Consider the following 20974-nt stretch of genomic DNA (forward strand, 5'->3'; position numbering starts at 1 on the left):
GGAATCGATCTTTACTCGGACGTTTTGAAACACGATGTTAGTCACGGAAATAAACCATAAAACCCAAACAGCAGAACAAACAAGAGAGGCAGAAGTTTGCAGATCTCGTATTGACCCACAAAAGGTAGTTATAACTGTACCTACGTCAGTCGAATTATTTGCCTGTTGATAGAGATCGTTTCTTTAAACCGGAATACTAAAACAGTATCTTTGTGTAGATAAAGGTCTGATTATCATAGAGCCAATCGCTGAGTGTTGATTAGCGTCACATTGTGTTTTAATTGTGCTTTTTCAATTTTTGCTGCGGGTTATTTTGATGGCTTGATTTTTAAAAACGAATTGGTAAAAGTGACAGTTTGTGTAAGTTGAACTCTGGCCCAGCAGATGTTCCATTTGCCTTTTATACACATATCAAAGAGGCCTTTTGATAGATACAGGGGTGTGTATTCATTCTTTGCTCTTCTAGTGTGTTAAACACAACTTAGATAGAAAGTGAAAACCACAGAATCAAGGCAACAGGAACAACAAAACCCTAAGCGACCACCGTTGCTTCATGAGGGCATCACCGACTGAGTAACGATTTTTTATCAAAAATCTAAGTGTTGATTTAACCATCGACAGCTGTTTAATTTGAAACCTTTTCTGCCATTAGACAGTCCGAAACAGTGTTATCGATGAGTATAATTGAAGAATTAAAAGCCTTCCATTCAACTCCAAAGAAAGTGGAAATACTCACAAAGGATAGCATCCTAGGGAGAGATATCTCTGAGTCAACTCTTCTCACAATCTGCGTGCAATCATTCCTTTTCATTATGTAGGTAACACTCTCTTTATTCAAGCAGTCAGATCATTGTTTCAGGTAATCAGTGGAATCTCATCTCGACCAATGGCAGGGTGTGCGCAGGGAAAGCATTAATCCAAAGGGTTCGTGAAAGTAAATAGTAAATATTAGCTCGTGAGAGGTAAATTAGAATTTCCCTCATACGGCAGTTCGCCGACATTTTGTCAATCAACGTTGATCAGCTGAGTCACAGCCATACACGAATCAGAATAAAACATTTTATAATCCTCGAGAAGGGGACGTCAAGATGGTATTCGCTTCGTCAACTGCATAATTGTAATTGCTCAAAGGGAGGAGGGGATCTAACTGTTATTTATTTATAATTTTCCTACTCTTACATTAATTCTTGTTTGCTTGATCTAACTTTATTCAAATTTTCAGTTGAAAGTATGATCTCAAACAGATTACAACTACTCTTCTTACCCATATCTTCCTAACTTCAGTATTTATCGAGCATCGTTTCTGATTTCAGTGGAAATACACACAATTCTTTGTTATGTGGAGTTATTTCAAGAAAGGACTTTCCTGTATTTAATGATGAGTTTCTATGTTCTTCGTATTTTATCTCAGCAAAACAATGAGATGCACATTTTGCGCACCAAACCAAAAGGACGTAGTTCCCACCGACACTTGCACAAGGAGTGAACCTATTTTTCATTATAGCAGCCATCGGTTTGGTCACGTTACGCTTATGAGACGAAATCAAACGACGGCTGCAAATGAGACCAATCCCACGTAAGTTTTTAAATAGTCAGGTAATAAAATTTTCTCCCACCTCAAAATCTGTCCATAAAATTTTAGATGGTTACTGTTAATTCAAACAGCAATTCTTATTCAGATTGTCAGACTGGAATTTCACACCTGTCTTTCAAATGTTAAACAAAGCCTTTGTTTGACATACCAAACAGTAAACGAAATTCACGTATCAGTTCTTGCACGAGACGTGGGTTCAAGTTCTCCAAAGCAGCTCCATCTACACTCGACACAATCATTACTGATGATTCAGCCAGTCTGAGCTAAGGATCCGGATCTCGATATTTTCCAACCATTTCAAAGCCCTATTCAAATTACCGTAGATTGAGTGTGCGCAGTAGGGATGCACACAGACAACAGGCTTGAAGGCAAACACCCCCACATCCCATCTTATCAATTGCACCTTTTTGCCAGAAACAAGCGATCCAGGGGGTTTGTTGTTAAGTCACTTTCAAGTTAGTGCTTATAGTACTTTTTTAATAGTTCTTCTCTCGCAGTTTTGATGACAAACTCTGGAAAAGTAGCAGCATGAAATAACATTCTAACTGACACAACATATAATTCATTCACCTCTTCAAGAGCACGCATGTGTTCGTGCAAAAGGTGTATGAGGGAGGTAATTTTCAGATGAGTCTTTCCCACGGAGATTTAAAATTGCTTTCGATGTCCCCGCAAGGAGCAAATGTAAAAAACTGAAGATGAACGATATGCAGCCAATCACGAAATCTCTTTATAAATCATTTAAACACAGCCATAGGGTAAGGTTTAAATTGAAATAGCTTCTGCTTGTTGAAAAAAACATTTTCGCAGGTGCAGTATGGAACGTGAACTCTTAATCTGAGCGATGGGGACCTTGTGATTACGAAACTGACAGCAAATCAAAAAATTTTGCCTTTTCCTTTCTGCCATCTTTGCTCTACTCTGTTCGCTGAGCTTGAGAAAAATAATAAGTGTCTTTACTCTGATGACTAGACTGTTGATTTTCTTCTCCAGAAACATAAAAAATTTCGTAATAACCCTTTCGAAAATCACCTCCTGCGTGATGATCGCAAGACAAAACGAGATTCTCTACCAAAAAGATTGCACGCTCCTCCGTAATCCCATAGCATCTTTACCAAAATAAGGTTGTCCTCTCTTGCCATGAACAAGTGATATTTTCAGTTTTTTAGATGTGTGCATATGTTACCTTATTAAGAATGGGAGGAACCTTAAGCAAATTATGTTTGAAATTTTTATCGTTTTCTGAACGCCACCTTAGGCATTCCTATCAACTCCCTAAACATCACAATTATAAGATCAAGAGCCAAGAACAAAATTTTATCTTTCCGAAAAGAGGGGAAAAATTATTACAAAATTTTTTTCCTCCACCTCTTTCTCAAAAATGTACGTCTTTTATTTTGCAAGGATATCGACGCTGGATATCGATGAGGTTTGAACGAGCACCTGCGTCTGGCAATTTTCCGCTCTCTTTCTCTATTAAAACGCCGAAGGTTATAAATTTTTATAATATACCAAATCGCTAACTTCAATAACGTTCACTTAAAAAAAATAAAATGAAATAATACGAAAAAGACACAGAACAACGGGTTGTCTATAATTTTCTTTAACTCTGGGCTTGCGGTTTTGACAAGATTTCTGCTCTAGCCAAAACGAATGAAACATGGGATATACTTTCGCGCTGCCGTTCTTTGAAATTGTAATTGTATATGATCCTTTAATCCCAGCGGCAAAATGTCAATAAAATGTCAGCACAGCCAAATAACATAAAATGTAACATGTCGCAAAATCTCACTTCGAAAAAAAAGATATCAATGGTAATTATTGATTTTAAAAAAATTAGAATTTTAACCTCTAATGTTGTCAATTTATCTTAACTATGCCAAAATTGAAATTCTTATATTTAACAAGTAGTGTCTCGGTAGACAGAAGCTTAACAACTGAACAAATACACATATCATTCCGTCCAATCCCTTGGTAACGTTAAATGAAGACAAAATATTACAAATTATTCATGCCGGTTCATTTAAATGTAAAGTACGGTGGCCAGTTTCAATTTCTCCAAAAATCGTTATCCGTTTATCAAGGGAATTAAAACTGACCCTAGCATCTATGCGACAAGCGCTTTTTCGAGCGAGAAATTCCTATTTTTTTTCCTGGCCTAATGAAATTACCATATTTATTTTGCGGTGGGCTGGTTTGTAAACACATAAGTGTCGCTAAATTGTGTATCTAATTGCCAATGACATTTCGTTGGGATGAATTTCAAAATACGAGAAAGAAATTACTCAGAGTTTATTGCCTTCTTCGCTCATCGACTAAATGATTGGTAAATTGAAGTCTAGTAAAGTTGTTCATCACCTGTAGGATATAATTGCCGTTTCGGTGACAAGTTGACACCGGCAAGAGTAAAAGATAGGCAAAACACTTGTTACCTGGGAAACATATTTGCAATTGTATGAGCGCAGCGCCGTGCTTGTAAACGAGGCCATATTTAAAACTCAGGCGTTTTCTTCTATTTGTAAAAGAAAAGAATTCTTGACTTTAAAACCGGAAAGCATTACACGCGAATAAAAAGGGGAAAAGCTGAAATAAACTCGCTGCTATTGATGTGAACAGGAGCAGCTGTATTAACGAACGCGATCTTTACACAGAAAATCGAGGACGAGATTCTCTTTGCTATGTTCGTGAAGCATGGACTAAAGAGGTTCATTACTTTAAAGGTTTTTTGAAGCCATCGCATCAGTATTTTAATCAAGGTAAGTCTTTAAGGTATTGATATCCTTCTTGGAGACAGAAATCTATATAAAAATATATATATATTAAAATTATCAGTGTGAACTGAATGCGCATAATAAATATGGCGAGTTATCAACTCGCCGTGTTCGATAACGATTCGTCTCGGCGGCGAAGCGAAATTAAATATCAAAATTATACCGCGTCGTGAAATAATTACGTGGCAAAGATTTGTTGAGAAGCTCTCAAAGATCTTCTGCTTCGGATTGGAATAAAACGCGCGTCTCAGAAGAGCAATGGAAATGTAAAATTCTCCCAATCTCCTCGGTATCCAGGTTGCGGCTTTACTGCGTAGTGATTGTACTTATCACTCAGTCCTAATACCAGTATCATTGATTGAAAATTGCCTTTAGTTTTTCTACAGTGCCTGGTAAGAAATAGGGCCTAATGTACTTTAGTAAAAATAACAAAGAAAAAGGAAAACGACAAAACAATAAAATAAAGGAACAAAAATGGTGTACGTCCTTGAGAGTCAGCTTAAAAAAGCTGAGCCGAAATTTCGAGACAGCCGGCTGGCACATGGCGAGGTACTAGCTGTTTGACTCACAAATCTGAACGCATAATATCAAGTGAGTATGTTTTCCTTTTTTACTTTTAGCGGTATAACCGCAAGAAAATAACACAAAAAACATTGTTTTTATTTCTAAGCGGCGAAAGAGTCCTAAGAAGTCAGCGCTACGTAGGCGTTAGAAAAAACGCACATTAATAGCAAAGATATATTACAAACCGTGCTTGTTTACAAAATGCAAATTCAAGCCGAAATGAAGGACCCATTTAAATTCAGTCTCAGCGTCTTGAATTTTAAAGAAGTAAAGGTAAGTTGTGAAATAGCAAAGGCACTAAGTGGCTAGAACCCAGGCGAGTCAGCATTTTTTCGAGCGAACATAAACCACATAAATTTTTCTAATCGTGATATCATATTCATGTTAAGATTTGGTTCGAGTGCTAAAGTAAGATTTTCCGAACGTGACCATTAAATTTTAATTTGGTTTTCTTCGAAAATTTACCTAAAATCGAGGTAAAGAAAACATTGAAATGTCACTTCTATTATAAAAAACACACAGGCCGATGTTTGCATTTGTGTCGTATATGGATAATCGAAAATGCTTTTTTCGTGCAGCACTGATGATGATTAGGTTGCCATGGCTACGTGTCAAAGCATAGGAAATCTCCATAGTCTAAGTTTAAAATCAACACTGTGTCAGTAGGTACTTTCAGTATTTCATAATAATGATGTTAAAGAAAAAGCCACAGTGGAAGGCAAACATCTGGTTCTCGAGTACGTCTTTTTTTTCGTCAACATTACGAATGACCGGAAAACATTACAACCGAGAACAAGGTTTTTAGCGAGTTCTTGCCTGGCCCGGTTATATCTCATTTAAAACCATCACAGCCTATAAAGAACACGCGACAATTTTTTTTAAACTGTGCTTTGTGACCCTTACAAGTTACTAAGTCTTAAAGCAGAAATTTTTAAAAGTTCTGATATGCACCAATGTTAACTTTTTCGCTTAGATCTGCTAGCAACTAAAGCAATATTGGTGATGTGCCTAACAAAAATTAAGAATAACATTTAATGAATAGTTCTCTTATCGATGAGGAGATTGCCAGATGGTGGATTGATTTTTTCAAAACAGGAAAAAAAAATGTATCTGCGAGCCGTGATTGCCAGGTGAGATTGTTAGAAATACTTGATTAAAATTGATAGTGTTCATCTCTGTTCCAAACTAGTTATAATTCTACGGAATTCACGATTTTCAAGGCGACGGTTATCGCTTCGTGATAGATACAACAGCTTGCAGATATAGCGATAGAAAAGCTGGCATGATCGCATCTGTTAAGTAGTGAATAATTCCCATTATCAGTAAAATACTGTGTAACAACTACAAAAATAATGATAATAAAAAAAATTACTTATTACATCGAAATTTTCGCCGAAAAAGTCCTAACGCGGTTTTAAAGGGACGATGTTGGAAGTCATTTTAACTCTCGATGTTCAAAATTTCTATGGCTTTGAGATATAGTTAAGGCAGTAAACTGTTTACTTTTTGAGATAAAGTGCTAAATCAAGTTAGCTACGTTTTTTTCTTCAACAACACTTGAGAAAGACACACTGTGGCAAGGGAATCCAGGCAAACAAATAGCCTGCTACATGGAATTAAGACGTCTGTGTAACCATACTGACAATTAAATCTCGCAGTTTTCAAACTTTGTTTTCTTCATTTTGCGCTCATTTAATCGTGGAAATGTTCTAAAGACAAAGAGTATTTACATAGCTTAGGAAGGCCCACATTTTAAGAATTTGAAAACTTAAGAAACGATTTGATAAAAGTTAAATAGTAAAAAAAAAACAAAACAAAACAAAAACAGGGCATAAGTCTATAATGTATCTTTGTCAATGTTCAATATCATTCTACAAAATACTAAGAACCAATCTATGAAGTACTTTGTAAGTAAGAAAAGAAAGTAAATTGTGGCACGAATTATTTCACCATCTGACAATTAAAGCCAACACTTTCAGTCTTTTTAAAGTCAACTATAGCTTTACAACGTCTAAAGAAGGGAATCTGTTTAACATTTTCACCTGCGCTCTAAATAATGATCCTTTAATGAACAAGTCGCGTTGCAGCGAGCTTAACTTTAAATGAAACCGATAACATATCATTTTTTTTCACTTCAGATAAATCATAAAAGTTTTTTTGAACTAATCTTTATCAAGAGAAAAAAAAGACAGTACGAAAGCCACTGAACTTCACACATCCATCCATGCGTCAAACAAAGAGCTCGTTTACCAAACAGAACATTCTGAGGAGAGTGATTATTGTTACACCCTTAACTCCCCTAGTGTTAACTTGTATCTTCTACCCACAATATCAAACACATTATTACGCAAACAGGTAGCACAAAAACAAAAAAGCAAAAAAACAAACAAACAAAAAAACACACCAGTTATTTATAGCCATCGTGATAGAAGAGCAAATTCTTTCCTCTCTTTGTATGGAAAAGTATGGAGGCTGGAAAGGAAAATTTTTCAAAAAAATCTAATCTCGAGTTATCTGATTGTCTACCCTCTCATGTGATTTTCTGGCGAATACTGTTTTGTCCTGAAATAATCCCTTACAACGAGAGATTTTATTAGCTAAAATTGAGTTCTGTTGGTTCATTTTGATGTTAAAGTTGAAAATTTGGAAAAAATTGACCGCTTACCATTGACTTAGCGCGTAGGTGTTCAGAAAAGTTGCCCGAAACATTTAATGGATATAATAATAAAAAAAAGTTGAAGTCTTCCTGAGACAGAAAAGGACGCCGAGTTTGTTAAAGGTCTTGATCAAATTGTAGTTTCTGACATCAAAAAGGAATGTATAGTTAGTGAGGACAAATTATTGATCGAGTCAACAGAATGTACGATCTCCATGGCCTTTCTTCCGACAGGCCTGCATGCACTTTGCTGATATTAGTTCACGAGTGACACTGTTTTGCAGTTCTTCTCTTTCAGCAAGAAATCAATTCCTTCTCCAGCAATTCATAAGAAAACGGAAGTACTGAGAGGTCAATAGTTTGAACTTTAACCAAGACTAAAGTTACGTGAATATCAGCGATCTTTGAACAAGTCGAGATTCAATTGTTTTAAACTCAACATTTGACTGGCTGGTCTTCTTAAAATTTAGGAATCGATTGTTTCTGTTCTTCTCATTCATGGGCCTTTATTACATGGGTGGCTCACTCTTCATTTGAAGCGCTTTCATTGTTGTTTGGTGAAATTAATTTTCCACCGCCCAGTCGATCGATTATTTCCACGCCCTTGGACGTCACACTTGTCGTGAAATCCAAGGTCAGTGTTAGCGGAAGTCAATAAACACTGCATTTTTGAATTTGTTGAAGACCATACTGAGAATAAAAGAAACAGTTACTGGCGTACCAGGACACGTTATAGTAAAATCAACCTAAATAACTTGAACAAGAGCGGAAAATAATACACGAACTGAGAAATGTCGTTGATGAGGAAGAAGTTATTTCTACCTTGACCAAATGGAAAATAAATCAATGACTCATAAAATTGAATCCAAATATTTCTAATCTTACTCCTGGCAGATTGTAGCTTATATTTGTAACTTAGTGAATTGATCGCTGAGCCGCCTGTCTGTGACGTCAACAACGTAGATGAAGATATTGAACAGAGCAGCGAATTTCATTTTTTTTGTTTTGTTTTTTACACTTTTGGCTGTCTTAATTTTTTTCGTTCTCAACCGACAAACAGCCTAAGATGTTTAACAGACAACTGTCAAATTACATAAATTTTGTACTAAAAAATCGTTTATTTGGCCTGGGTCGTTTACACACAGTTTAAAAACTGTAATAATTTCTACCTAATGGCATCAGTTATTTGTCCGCTATAGTGCAATATCTGAAATTTTCACAACGAACAGCTGAAATGTTCCATTTATATGCAGTAATTAAGGCAGGATTCAGTGCAAACTATTATTTAACGGTTCATTTATTTTTCATGTGCAAAATTCGCTTGTCTCGCTTAAAAGCGAACATATACCCTCCGAAATAAAATCACAGCACTCAACAAGGCAGCTGCAAACACAGGAAGAAAGACGATATGTAAAAGTCAAACTAAACAGTGCCATCCAAATATCCGGATGGAATTAATCTCTGTCAGCAGATCGCATTTACTGATTTAGAGGCGAAAGTTGTGCTATTAGACTGACTCTCTAAGACTGTCATAAAGCCACAGGATATTGAATTTGAAAGCAATGTGCCAAGGTAAACACTGCAAACTGTGTGAAGGGCACTTTCGATACGGGCAAAGTTGAGATCGAGGATTCTACTAAGCTACGTGAGCTCAAAAACGCCAAAAAGAGAATAATCGAGCAGGAAAAAATAATTTATAAGCTGGTATTGGACTGTGTAAGCTAAAAGTTTCCCAAAATCAGACAATGGCCGCTTATCACAAGATATGGCGACATCTTCGACATCTAAACGTATGTATAACGAAAATGTCCTCAGTTTTATACCTTTTAGCAAGAGCAATTTGACCGTACATTTCGGGGAAGGGAAACTCAAAAATTGCACTTCTGACGTTTCCATCTCTAATGATATCAAAATGCTAGAGTTGGAAAACTTGTCCGATACCATGATACATTATGAGGGATAAACTTAACACTTCAACCTCCAAGTTTATTTGGGGAAAGAAAAGGAAACATTTTGGTATAAAGCTGTTGTTATCCAGGGCATAGCATCACGACAGACTACAAAAGTCTCATTAGCGCAAACTACAGTAGATTTCTTTCTCTCTAATGACAACTCAAAGGTTACGAAAGCGCAAATCCGGTTGTTAATACCAAATTTCAATTGAAAACTTGAAGGTAGTCTTAGAGACAAACGCAACATATGGTCTGAACGTTTAAGTTGTAACCAAATGTTTTCGAACATTTCGTCAGTATTTTCAACAAAGGTCGCTGCAGGAAACATGATTTAGACATTGGAAATGAAAAAACCATCGATTTTGAACTAAGTATAATAGTTCTCCAGTTTTAAGCAGATTTCAACTTAGCGCAAGGTTGTTGTTACAGACCTGAAATAATGCTGGAACAAATTCAGTTCCTTGGGGGCAGTTCTTTATTTCGTAATTTTTCGACAGGAATCGGCTGCGAAGCAATAACAGTAAACAAATCAAATCAGACTTGTTTCCCTCTAGAAAGCTGTTCCCACTGCATCTAACTAAAGTTTATCGCGGCGGTATTTCAGAAAATTGTCATTTTGGAGCACATATCTTCGTTTTGTGGCACGAAACACGAGAAAAATTAACAAAAAAAAAGGAACAACCCAAAACAAAACAAAAAAGCTGCATACCGAGCAGTCCGTTACTCAAAATTATTAGAAAACTAGGGCTTTCGTCACCCTTGCTGTCAAATAAGATTACACTTACACTATTTTGTGTTAGTTTTGTCGTACTTATCTATCAGACAGTTATTATTGACTAAGGCAGGCAGCGCTGTTAGAATTCGAAATCTCTAACTGTGCATTTCAGAGTAGAAAGAAAATGAGTTTGAAGACAGTTATCTCCGAAGGAAATGTAGAAACCCAAGTTGTTTCATTAACGTTTCCAAGTAAGCGTTTAGCAGATATTGTGAAGAGGCTGGGCCCTAAAATTCTACAATTCTCCCCTTTAGAATCGTTAAAACTATGACAGCCATGAAAAATACGCAACGTTTAAGATTTGCTGAAAGTGATTTTGAGCCATACAAGTAGTTAGACTGTCAGTTTTGATATACCTCCATGCAGCATCGACAAAAGGTGCTGAAACCTAAAAACCAATAGCTCACGTCTTAGATTTTTGACAAACGTTGAATACAGTAGCAATTCGTGTTCAAACCTCCGTTACTTCGAGACAAAAATAACGGCCTGGCAAAAAAAGAATGGTCAACAACGTGACTGCAGAAGACAAAGGCTTAACAAAACGTGCTTGTCTTACACCTGTCGATTGTTTTTAAACAAAAACGTGATCGAAGCAAGCAGATGAATTTGTGCATGTTTCTTCGCTTTGTTTAATCCGTAATGTGCTTTCCGATTGAGTGATTCGTAAAATCCAATCCAGATGAATCACAACAGCCAATCATAGCGAAGATAAGTAACACAATGAGCCAATGAGAACTCAAGGAGAAAAAAAATAAACTGACTGAAATGCCGGAAAACGCACGTTTTATTAAAATTAAAACATTCCCCCGCTATGATATGCAATTGAGGCACTTCAAAAGGCAAATAAAACCTCGAAAATTAGCGAGAAAAGTTTCGTTCGTAAACCTTCACTAGCTAAGATTATGTTCTTTACTGTCTGAAGATAACTGAGATGCTACGAGCTCCGTAATTGGTCAAAAGCCTATCGTTGATTGCACCGGTAAACTCATAAAAATTGAAGTTTACTTTATAAAAGCAATAGACTGCACTTTTTATAGGTTTACCACCGTCATAATCCACTTGAGATCATAGAGGACCACTCGAATAGTTTGTAATTCACTCGCTATCAGTTTTTGATTAACAAAGTTTTATCGTGTTCTCTCCATATTGCGCCTCCAAACCTATAGAAAGTGCGGTCTATTGCTTAAGTTGCTTTCCATGTATTTATCAGAGCTGTATTGCCTATTATTTAATGCGAGATTTTCAAATGATAAGGGAGTACATTAAAAATAAGGGATCTTAGATCTTGTTACATGAAACGATCGACTTTATTCGGACAGTTCTCATCAAAAAACACAAATGATAGACTGTTTGAAGTGAGAAAAAAAATCATACAAATCCGGAAAAAAAAATTAAATGGGCAAAAATGAAATTAATCAATCTTGAGCAGTTGAGTTTTGAGACTGAATAAATTAGATGTACCAGTGCTGAAGTCCCTTATCAAATCGGAGGAGACTTTGAACTCATTCCTTTTCCCTTAGGCGTCGTCTAGACTTGAATTCATCAAAGCAAAACTTCCTCAGGAAAAGAACATGTACGTTCACTTCCTTAGGAGACAATCGACCAAGATTGGTAGATTGGTTATGGAAGTATAGCTGTCAACTCTTATCTCTACATTGGTCACATCGACCAAAATATGAGAAACTCAGAATTTACATTGTGCTTATCTAGAATTTTAATCGTCATGAGGACTTGAAGCTTTTAACTTTCTGTCAAATTTTTATCCGTTTTGTATAAAACCAGTAGCAAAAGTCTGATGAGGACATAGACAACTTTTTCTCAGGATGCTACGTTTTTTTTCACACTTAAAGAGATCTCGTCAGAAAACGAAAAGGAAAAGAGCAACAAAAGAAACAAAAGAAGAGGAAAAAAGGAGACAAAAAAAGCAACAGAACTACAGAAGCGAATAAATTAACCAAATTGATCAATGTTCGTGAACAAAGTTATCTCTAAGACTAACCTCAATAGTGATTTTATTATTTGTACTTGATCACGTCCCGTTAGGAAATCAGCTGGATGTCGAGATAATTTTTTTTAATATGTATGATGGCATAACGATATTTTCATTCCAATCGAAGCGCGTAATCTTGTCTATTTTTAGGCAGAAACTTGCGAAATTAAAGGCTTTACAACCACTGAACAAAGCAGTGACTGCGGGGGTCGAGAACATTAATATTACATTTTATCTAATAAAGTGTCTTCATCAATAATTTATGCATGACATTTCTCAATATCGCCTCAAATCGATCATAATCAATCAGATTTTGCTCGAAATGTTCGTTAACGAAGTGATTTAGTGTGAGGGGTCGCTGCATCCTAATGTTCCTTGTTAATTTGACGAAAGAACCACAAGATTGTTACTAGTGCCTTATGAAATGACCAAAGCCATGCTGCTAGCGTTGGCCCGAAAACTTGTTAAGGTAAGATACGGAGAGAGATTGTGATGTTCAGTTCTCGTCACGAGAGACCTAAGTTACATGCTATAAAAAATGGCAATTTTGCAGTCTAGGAATATCGTCAGAGATCTATCAAAAAGGAGCCGTATACATTAGAAAGTTTGGAGTTATATTATGAAACGGAGCATAAGAAATTTCATCTCGATTCTAATTTTAAACGCTAAATGATCAATTGAGTTCTTTGCTTGCTGATGCGAAACACTGGTTCTTAGAATAACATAAATTCTCGGTCTTGTGTCAGGTCATTTGAAACAGCGAAAAAAACCAAGCTATTGTAACAAATATTTTAGCAGAAGTAAGCGCTGTCTTTCGTTTAATGATCGTTTGTCAGAGTGAATCGCTTCAAGTTTAAAATGTTGCCAAAGTTTTCGAATATTGGACCACTAAAAATCCAACCAAAAAGAAAAGGGAAAAAATGCGAATTTCCATTTGCTGTAACTTTCTATGGCCTACATGGAAAACCAAGATGCTGCACGATTCTGATTTAATAAATATTTGAAAGTAAGCGAGGTAGGAATTCGCTCGAAAAAACACGCCGCTTGGCCTCCGTTTTCTCTCCTTTTTTTTGTTACTAAAGATTGTTGTTTATGATTTGGCGATGAACTAAGCTTAGTAAGTAGTTACAGGCTTCACAATTAACAGTTTTTTTTTTCAGGTTAAATCGAAGTGTAAATAGGTAAGGAAATAAAAACGGAAGGAAATAAAAAAAAAAGACTACCAATCGTTGAATATTTGAATGGAACATAACGTTTCCAAGTAATTTTAGAGCATTTTTTAAGTAGTCTATGTTGGTCCGTCAGTTGCACCTATCTTCAAAGCTACCGGTCAACAATAACAGAAATACTCATGTTCAAAAGCCATAGTTTCTTAATCCGTCGAATTAATCGAACCGAAGTCGAAAATAGATCAAAGAGCGCGCATAATGAAAGTTCGGAAGTCAAGCAATATATCATGTAAAAGGCGAATTATTTTCGCGACTTCACTAAGAAAGTTCCTTCCCTCTGCTAATTAAGATGTCGTATATGCCAAAGAAAATATTGTTTACTTTAGTTTTTGTTCAAACTCCATAAATAGAACAACAGAATTATCTAACAATAAATAACTATTTAATGAATTAAGGGAGCGTGCCCGACTTGCCTGTTACAGCTGTGTTTCAATGAAAATTCGTCTGTACTCATTTTCAGTCGTTGTAAAAAGATTTGCAATGAACCTCATTCAATGACCTGATTAACCCGTTGAGGAAACAGCTTTTAAAACAATATCGCAGTCAGTCACGTGCATGTCAATTGACGTCTTCACTGATCACGCCGGAGTAACGCGCGAGAAACATTGGCAAATAACAATCCTTTGTCATTAATCAGCCAATTACTGAGAAGGACACTCACAACTACAAACAGCTTGAGGAGAAACATCCAACATGGCACGAAACTAAAGCAGTAGAGTTAAGGGTGCAAATGGTAATACTCAAAATTATAGTGAGTACAACCCATACTGGAGGAGACAAACATTCTTTTTACTGGGGTATACATGTATTGCATATCAAGAGTAATAATTTTCAATATCACACTAGTATCCCTACCCCTCCCCCCCTTCGCCGTCTGTCTCGTGGATCGCTTGTTTTGAAAAACCGATACGGACAGATATTGTTTTAGGAAGAGTTCGATGTCATTTCATCAAAATTCCAGACCGCAACATAATGTATGAATTAAATAAAACATCTGAAAGATAGAAAGGAATATTTCAAGCATCTTAGAAAGATAGAAAATAGAATATATTGTCGTCTTTGTCAGAGTCACATTTGATTTTCAAAACGAGCACATACTAAGACTTACAGGGCCAATTATTCACACGAGGTCTAACCCAAACCGCGGTTTTACGCAAGCAGAGGGCCTCAAGGATTCTCTGGAAGAAGGTAGAATTAATAAAGGTCCTTCCACTATTAATTTCCGGCCCTCTCGACACTTTTAACTAAAACAAACGTTCTTCCAAATTCATGATGGCTTAGAGAGCGATTTTGTTAAACAACGGCTAAATTTTTTTTAAATACTGAACCAGCCCCACAGGGTTAAAAAATCATAATATTTATACCATGCATCATCTATAATCGCATATGTAGCAAGCCGCGAAAACTGTTCCACCCACAAAATTCTCGGCATTAAAAAAACGAGTAATGAAAAAAGGGGAATTCAAAGCTTAATGTAAAGTCGAAATCTACTTCTGTGAGGAGATTGATTTTCTCTCGTTTTCATTGGCTGTTGCCAAATTGAAAGCAAGAAAATAGAAAAAAGGGGCATTAGTAGTTGATAAGTAAAAATGTTACGGTTATAAACAAAATACAGATGTTTTAGCAGTCGCATTAAATAGTGCTGTAGCAGACGCCATTCTCGAAAGTAATTAGATGAGGCCAAAAAGACAGTGTAACGTTTCCGCTTGCGTCAGTTTCGTTGCCGATTTCCTTTAGACTGTCTGTTCTCTCAGACTCCGTATTCAAATCCGCGCAAAAGGTTATGGAAAAATAACCAGTTTAACAAAGAAATTTCTCAGCTGCAATAAAAAAGGGTTAAAATAGAAATGTAGTTTTAAAGAAACAAGGAAACACCGCCACCATAGTAATATAACTAATCTATTCGACCGGTTCTCTTTTTTATTTATTCAAGGGACTTTGGTTTCCCGCGTAGAAACCAATTATCGTATGATTTTTTTCCTGCAATTTTCGTTGCATAAAAATTAGATCCGATTTTGGCCATTAAAAGAGTACATAAGTTGTTCGGTTATCGCATCACTACTAAAAATGTTTGGAGATACAACTTTGGTAAATTGTAGTTCAAAGTCAGGATTACTCTTCACACATTTGAACTCTAGGAACGATGATTGTACCATGACCCTAAATTTCTGAATAAATTCGAGAAGGTGATGGGATTATCAAATTTACATGCCATTTAAGTTTTAGAACTAAAGTTTAAAGATCGCGAATATTTGAAAGCAAAAAAAAAACTGAACGCACAATTTATGAACTTGATCTCCTACTAAAAGATCTGGAAAACTTTTTTTCAATAGAGAATGTAAAAGCTTTAAGATTTTAATCCCTTTAGAATGATTCCTCAAAAGCCTGGCATTGAAAAGCAACGCTATTATTCATTAGAAGATAAAAACACGCAGGCATATAAATTCACAAGTCTAAAGTAAGGAAATAGCAGGGCAGCCGCTGTCTACGTCAAAGTGTATTTAAAAATATTCGTCTTTGTAATTATTCACAAAGGCTGAAAACACCTGCTGGAGTAATGAATTTCTTACCATCTTTACTGAAAATGTAATCTGTTCTCGTTAAATTGCCTCGAATTTGCGAAATAATATCATTGTGTCATCGAGAGCGCGCGCACATAAACTCAGGGTATTAAGAGAGAGACCGCATTCAGCGTTCCGTTAAATTTCATATTGGTTCCAGCCACGTCTGTAACTAACGAGAAACGATGGCGACTTATAAAGAATTTCAGAATGAGGTCAGTCAAGTTCTATTTAGTGATTTCAGTTGATGGGCACTACCATGAGAAACATCGCTTATAAATCAATGGCCACTGAAAAAGGTGACTCGCTTTGATAACCACGATATGACACAAACAACGATCATGTGCCCCTTTTTCGGAATATCTCGCATTGTATTACTTTGCAAGAGTAAAGAGAGAAAACTCCATTTGCTTTGAAATCTTTAACTTTGCGAGCGAGTCGCTGGTAAGAAACATTCCCATTTGAAAACAGAATTTTACTAATGACAGTGACCATTTTTTTGCGAAGAACGAAATTTAACCTTACGCAACCAACTGGCTGGATCTTGATTTACATTACAATTCAGCTTTTCCCATTCCGTCAAACAAAGGGAAAAGAGAGCTTGACGCTCTTTGTCAGCCGATCGTGATGGAACAAACGGAACCAGAGACGCCATAAGAGGACGTGCAATGGAAATTTAGTGTTTTAATTATACAAACACTGAAAAATTCGATATGATAAAGAAAACTCGAAGCTCAATTTCACGTCAGTATTTTTTTCGAAATTCATTCTGATTTTGAATGTGTGTACCGTTATTGTATACGCTTTAAGTTATCAGTGTTTTGGGTGTAAATAAGCAAAATCAACGAATTTCGAGCTTCAATCTTCAATAGTAATCGAAATTTCAAGTCTCACAGTTTTAAAAATAATAAAAATAATAAATGAGCTCATTGTTTTGCTTTGAAACTAATTACGTTTCGCACCGCAATGCTTCACAAAGAAAAAATGATTAGAGCAAAAGTGCTCGTAAATTGAAATGTTTAGTAATAAAAAAATCTGAATTTGTAAACATTCTACAGTTTTTTTTAATCGTGTGATTTTCCTATTGCAGTGTGTCATGTAAAGAAAAAAATACTCTGCCGACGATTTAAGAAAAATTCGATTCGATGTTTCGTCAGAATGAGGAATTGTCTCGCTATTTCAAATAAAGAACCAGGTCAATTGATTTAACTTTGTAGGACAGACTATTTTTTATTTATGAAGAATACCGCCCAAACAATTATTGGAATACCACCTCGTTAAAACAAGGCTACGAGAGACGAACCACTAGCAGTCTTGGTTTTATATCAATGAATGAACAAACTTTAGAGTGCGTTATAATAATAACCGTGAAGAAACACCCCTCTACCATATCAAGAAGAAAAAAACCACCCTGATACTGAGCACAGTGTCTTGTATTTTTTGAGACGAACAGAGTCTGTCCACTCAAAATCGTTTCATGTCGGGTTGCTAGGTAACTTGATTGATCCCTGGCAATAAAACAACGTCGCATCTTTTGTTAAAATTTTCCGTTCGGCCGAACTGTCTTGAGAATTCGTGCATAGCGTTTACCCTTCCATTCTTCATTAGACTTTTTCTGTCCTGATTTCACGATCATTAGCTATTGAAGGAAACAGACAGAGAGAGAGAAGAGCCACAACGCATGTTTCCTATTTCGTCACTCAAAACATGATGGTGACGCAGTGATTGCGTTTTGTTTCAAGAATCAGATGTCATCAGTTTTGCGTAACATCCTCTCCGACAAAAAAATCACTTTCCTTCCTGCTTAATACCTTTTAATCTGGATTGCATGTTACGCAGGTAGAGAATTCAGGAACACTTAACCCATCTACTTGTTTCCTATTAAATTTGCAGCCAATGGGAGGGTGTTCGTCCGCTGTGTCACCTGAGGACCCAAACGCTCAGCAAAACGCAAAGACAAACTGGTGTGTGTGCTGTGGATCAAGGTGAGTAAGAATATGCCACAAACAAAATGTAAATAGGTTCAAGACTTCATGTTCCTATTCCCGTCCAAAAAAAAAGAAAAAAGGACTGTATCAAGCCATATTGACCTCCAGCGTGGTCACTAACAGAATAATGGCGAAAAGACTATGGATAGAATGGTAGATATTTTCCCAGATCCTTTGAAACATCTTGCTTCCACAAAACCCGAATAAAGGAGGCCTATACCCAGCCATATTGACCTAAAGCTTGGTCAATGATGGAATTAAAATTATTACCCAATAAATTCATAAACCTCAAATACAATTTTTTTCGTTCGGTCTGGCCTAAGATTGGCTCTGTCGTTGCCAAAACGTATGGGAAAATTTTTCCTTCAGCAGTGAAGAGTTTCCTATTTTCAAATTAAAACTATCATCCGATACTTGTTACGTAATGTAAAAAAAAAGAAATTACAAGATTTTCTGATATACGTCCATTGTCCAACAGACAAGACTCCACAGCTGCTCTGCTGTCCAAAAAAGAACAAGATTTGGACTGTGCAAGGTAAGATAACGAAACACCTACATTTTTATTGATCATTCGCTTTTTCGAAAAATTCCAGAAAATTAAAGATGTTCTGACAACCTTCGAAACCCTCCGAAGAAGTAAAGATGATGTCGAGGACCGTTACTGGACAAAGTGTCTAGGGGAAAATTCATAAACCTGTGACTCTAATGTATTTGTTCTGCGGTTTCTCGATTCGTAGGCCAACGATCGAAGAGGCGAAGAAGTGGCCAACGTCGTTCGAAACTGTGCTAAAACACAAATTTGGTCTTCAACTGTTTCAAGATTTCCTTCGATCCCAATATGGTGAGGAAAATCTCAGTTTCTGGTTGGCTGTGGAGGATTACAAGAAATCGGACGAAAGCACTCGGGCAGAAAAAGCAAGACTGATTTATGAGGACTATGTATCCACTCTTTCGCCCACAGAGGTAATTCACACTCAAAATGACTAAAGAAAAATTAAAGCCGTTGTTCCATGTCGTCTCGTTAAAAAAAAAAAAAAAAACCTTTAACTCGTTGACCCCTGAGAGCGACTTGCATCTAGTTTCTCCTTACAATATCACACCTGAATCAAACATGATGACAAACTAAAGAAGCTCCTGGTTTTTAAACAAATTCCCCTGGTCAGCACCGCGGGAAATGTATAAAGAACAGTATGGAGAATATGCATACTGATATTATGCTGTAACAGGTTCACGCATGCCAGTTTCTTTGTGCCTTTATTTCAGTTCTCGTATCTCTTTTCCGTTTACAGATTAGTCTAGATGCTAAAGTACGAGCAGAAATCGATAAAAGCATGAGCAATCCGGATAAAGACACCTTTAAATGCGCACAAGATCATATATTTACGCTAATGTACCATGACTGTTTTCCAAGATTTATCAAATCGAAACATTACAAACAACTTTTGAAGAAACATTAACCCAAGCTGGTGCGCAGCGTTGACTTTTGAACAAAGACGGCGACGAATTAACTCTTCAGTTCAAGCATGGGAAATCGCAGCCATTGAGATGTTTTACACAAGATGCGGATTACTATAGAACAGTGCGAAGTTAATTTACAGTACAAGTGGTCATGAATTTCTCCGTCGTACACATTAGCAGAATTTCACCCAATTTCGATGCATACAACCATCTACTGAGTATCAATTTACGCCTCAAATTATGATTCCGTACTCATCAACTCATGAAAAATTCATTGACAAAATCTTACACAGGAACAGGATGAAGAATAAACCAACCAGAATACTCGATTCCCAAACCGCCAAACTAAGTAAGTGTTGCTTTCCCCTTCCAATTCCAACTGTGACTTAGATCATTTATGCCTAAATATCCGTTTTCGATTCAAATTATTGATTTGATTACAGAGTTTTGTCTGTTCTTCCTTCCTGCATGTTCTTTAGTTTTTTGAGTCGTACTGTAAGTAAAGTTCTCATCCAGCCTGAAGGTCAGAAGAATTATTACTTAATAGCATAACAAAGACATTTTGATTTTTACCCCAACTTGACCAAAAAAAGCAAAACCCTTACAAAGGCATTCTCGTTTAGGAACACTGGGTTTATATTAGGTTCGTCTGTAAATACGATGTAATATAATAACACATCAAGTGCCAGCGGATAAGAGGCTGCTGACTGACACCCGTTAAATTTGATTACCGTAGTTGTGACAAATTCTTGGTACATCTAATGATATCCATAAACAGAGTATATAAGAGAAGTTTCAATAAGGAAAAACGCCTATGGGCACTTTGTAAAACAGTTTAAACAGGCCAGCTGCCTGGCCTTTTTTAGAGCAAAAAACATTGCCAAAAAACATTCTTACTTGTAAAACTTAAGCCTCAAAGTTTTGCACTGTTTTGGATCGATTTTGTCTTGATAAGTTTCTAGCGTTTTCTAAATAACCTACAAACTTGCTCGCGTGTCACTTTCTTCAAGACTATGGAGATTTTGAACAGTTATCACTGTTAGTGAATCAAGTAGAGCAATGAGTTTCCTTTTAAGTTAGACAGACAATTCAACAGTTTAGAAATGTTTCCTCAGAGACCTAAGATATTTTGTAAATAGACGTGTGGTACGAACAACTTGTTTCCTTGAGACATGTCCTCGCAACACATCTGTACAGCTGCTTGAGTTTGCGGTCAAATGTTTATTTATAAGATAACACTGTCGTAATAAAGAGGGTCGAATAAATGATCAAATGAAGGCAAGAAAACGCAAACAAATGATTAGATGTAATAAAATGTAAATTAAAATAAATTGTAAATAGATTACAGGTTGAACTGGTGGAAAATGACCTCTGTTTACTGAGCCACAACTTGCAAGAAATTTATACAAACTTGTGAAATAAAAGTGGGTACTGAG

The 20974-nt window shown here is 36.3% G+C and overlaps 1 protein-coding gene across 5 annotated transcripts; it reads left to right on the top strand.

The window, feature by feature from the left end:
- Nucleotides 1-3677: 3677 nt before the first annotated feature.
- On the top strand, nt 3678-20973 carry LOC113684953 (regulator of G protein signaling rgs-2). Of its 5 annotated transcripts, XM_089190039.1 has the most exons (6): nt 4029-4350; nt 4741-4956; nt 17986-18077; nt 18559-18615; nt 18818-19043; nt 19370-20973. In XM_089190039.1, exons 3-6 carry the CDS (start codon nt 17989-17991, stop codon nt 19535-19537), a joined length of 540 nt encoding a protein of 179 aa, XP_089046165.1. In that variant the 5' UTR covers nt 4029-4350; nt 4741-4956; nt 17986-17988; the 3' UTR covers nt 19538-20973. The 5 variants fall into 5 exon arrangements, with proteins under 5 accessions (XP_027058201.1, XP_089046165.1, XP_027058186.1 ...); XM_027202400.2 differs by lacking the exon at nt 4741-4956 and having other exon boundaries at nt 3678-4350; XM_027202385.2 differs by lacking the exons at nt 4029-4350; nt 4741-4956 and adding an exon at nt 9100-9375.
- The last annotated feature ends 1 nt before the right edge of the window (nt 20974 follows it).

This window comes from Pocillopora damicornis, chromosome 12 (assembly GCF_964200805.1).
Source record: "Pocillopora damicornis chromosome 12, jaPocDami1.2, whole genome shotgun sequence".
Classification (NCBI taxonomy): Eukaryota; Metazoa; Cnidaria; class Anthozoa; order Scleractinia; family Pocilloporidae; genus Pocillopora; species Pocillopora damicornis.

What these genes read in the sequence shown, in the direction of transcription:
- LOC113684953 (XM_027202385.2), top strand. Translation starts at nt 9,331, where the DNA reads ATGGCCGCTTATCACAAGATATGGCGACATCTTCGACATCTAAAC. An exon ending in TGTGTGTGCTGTGGATCAAG is followed by an intron (nt 18,078 to 18,558) that starts GTGAGTAAGAAT and finishes ATTGTCCAACAG; the next exon opens with ACAAGACTCCACAGCTGCTC. An exon ending in CAAGATTTGGACTGTGCAAG is followed by an intron (nt 18,616 to 18,817) that starts GTAAGATAACGA and finishes CTCGATTCGTAG; the next exon opens with GCCAACGATCGAAGAGGCGA.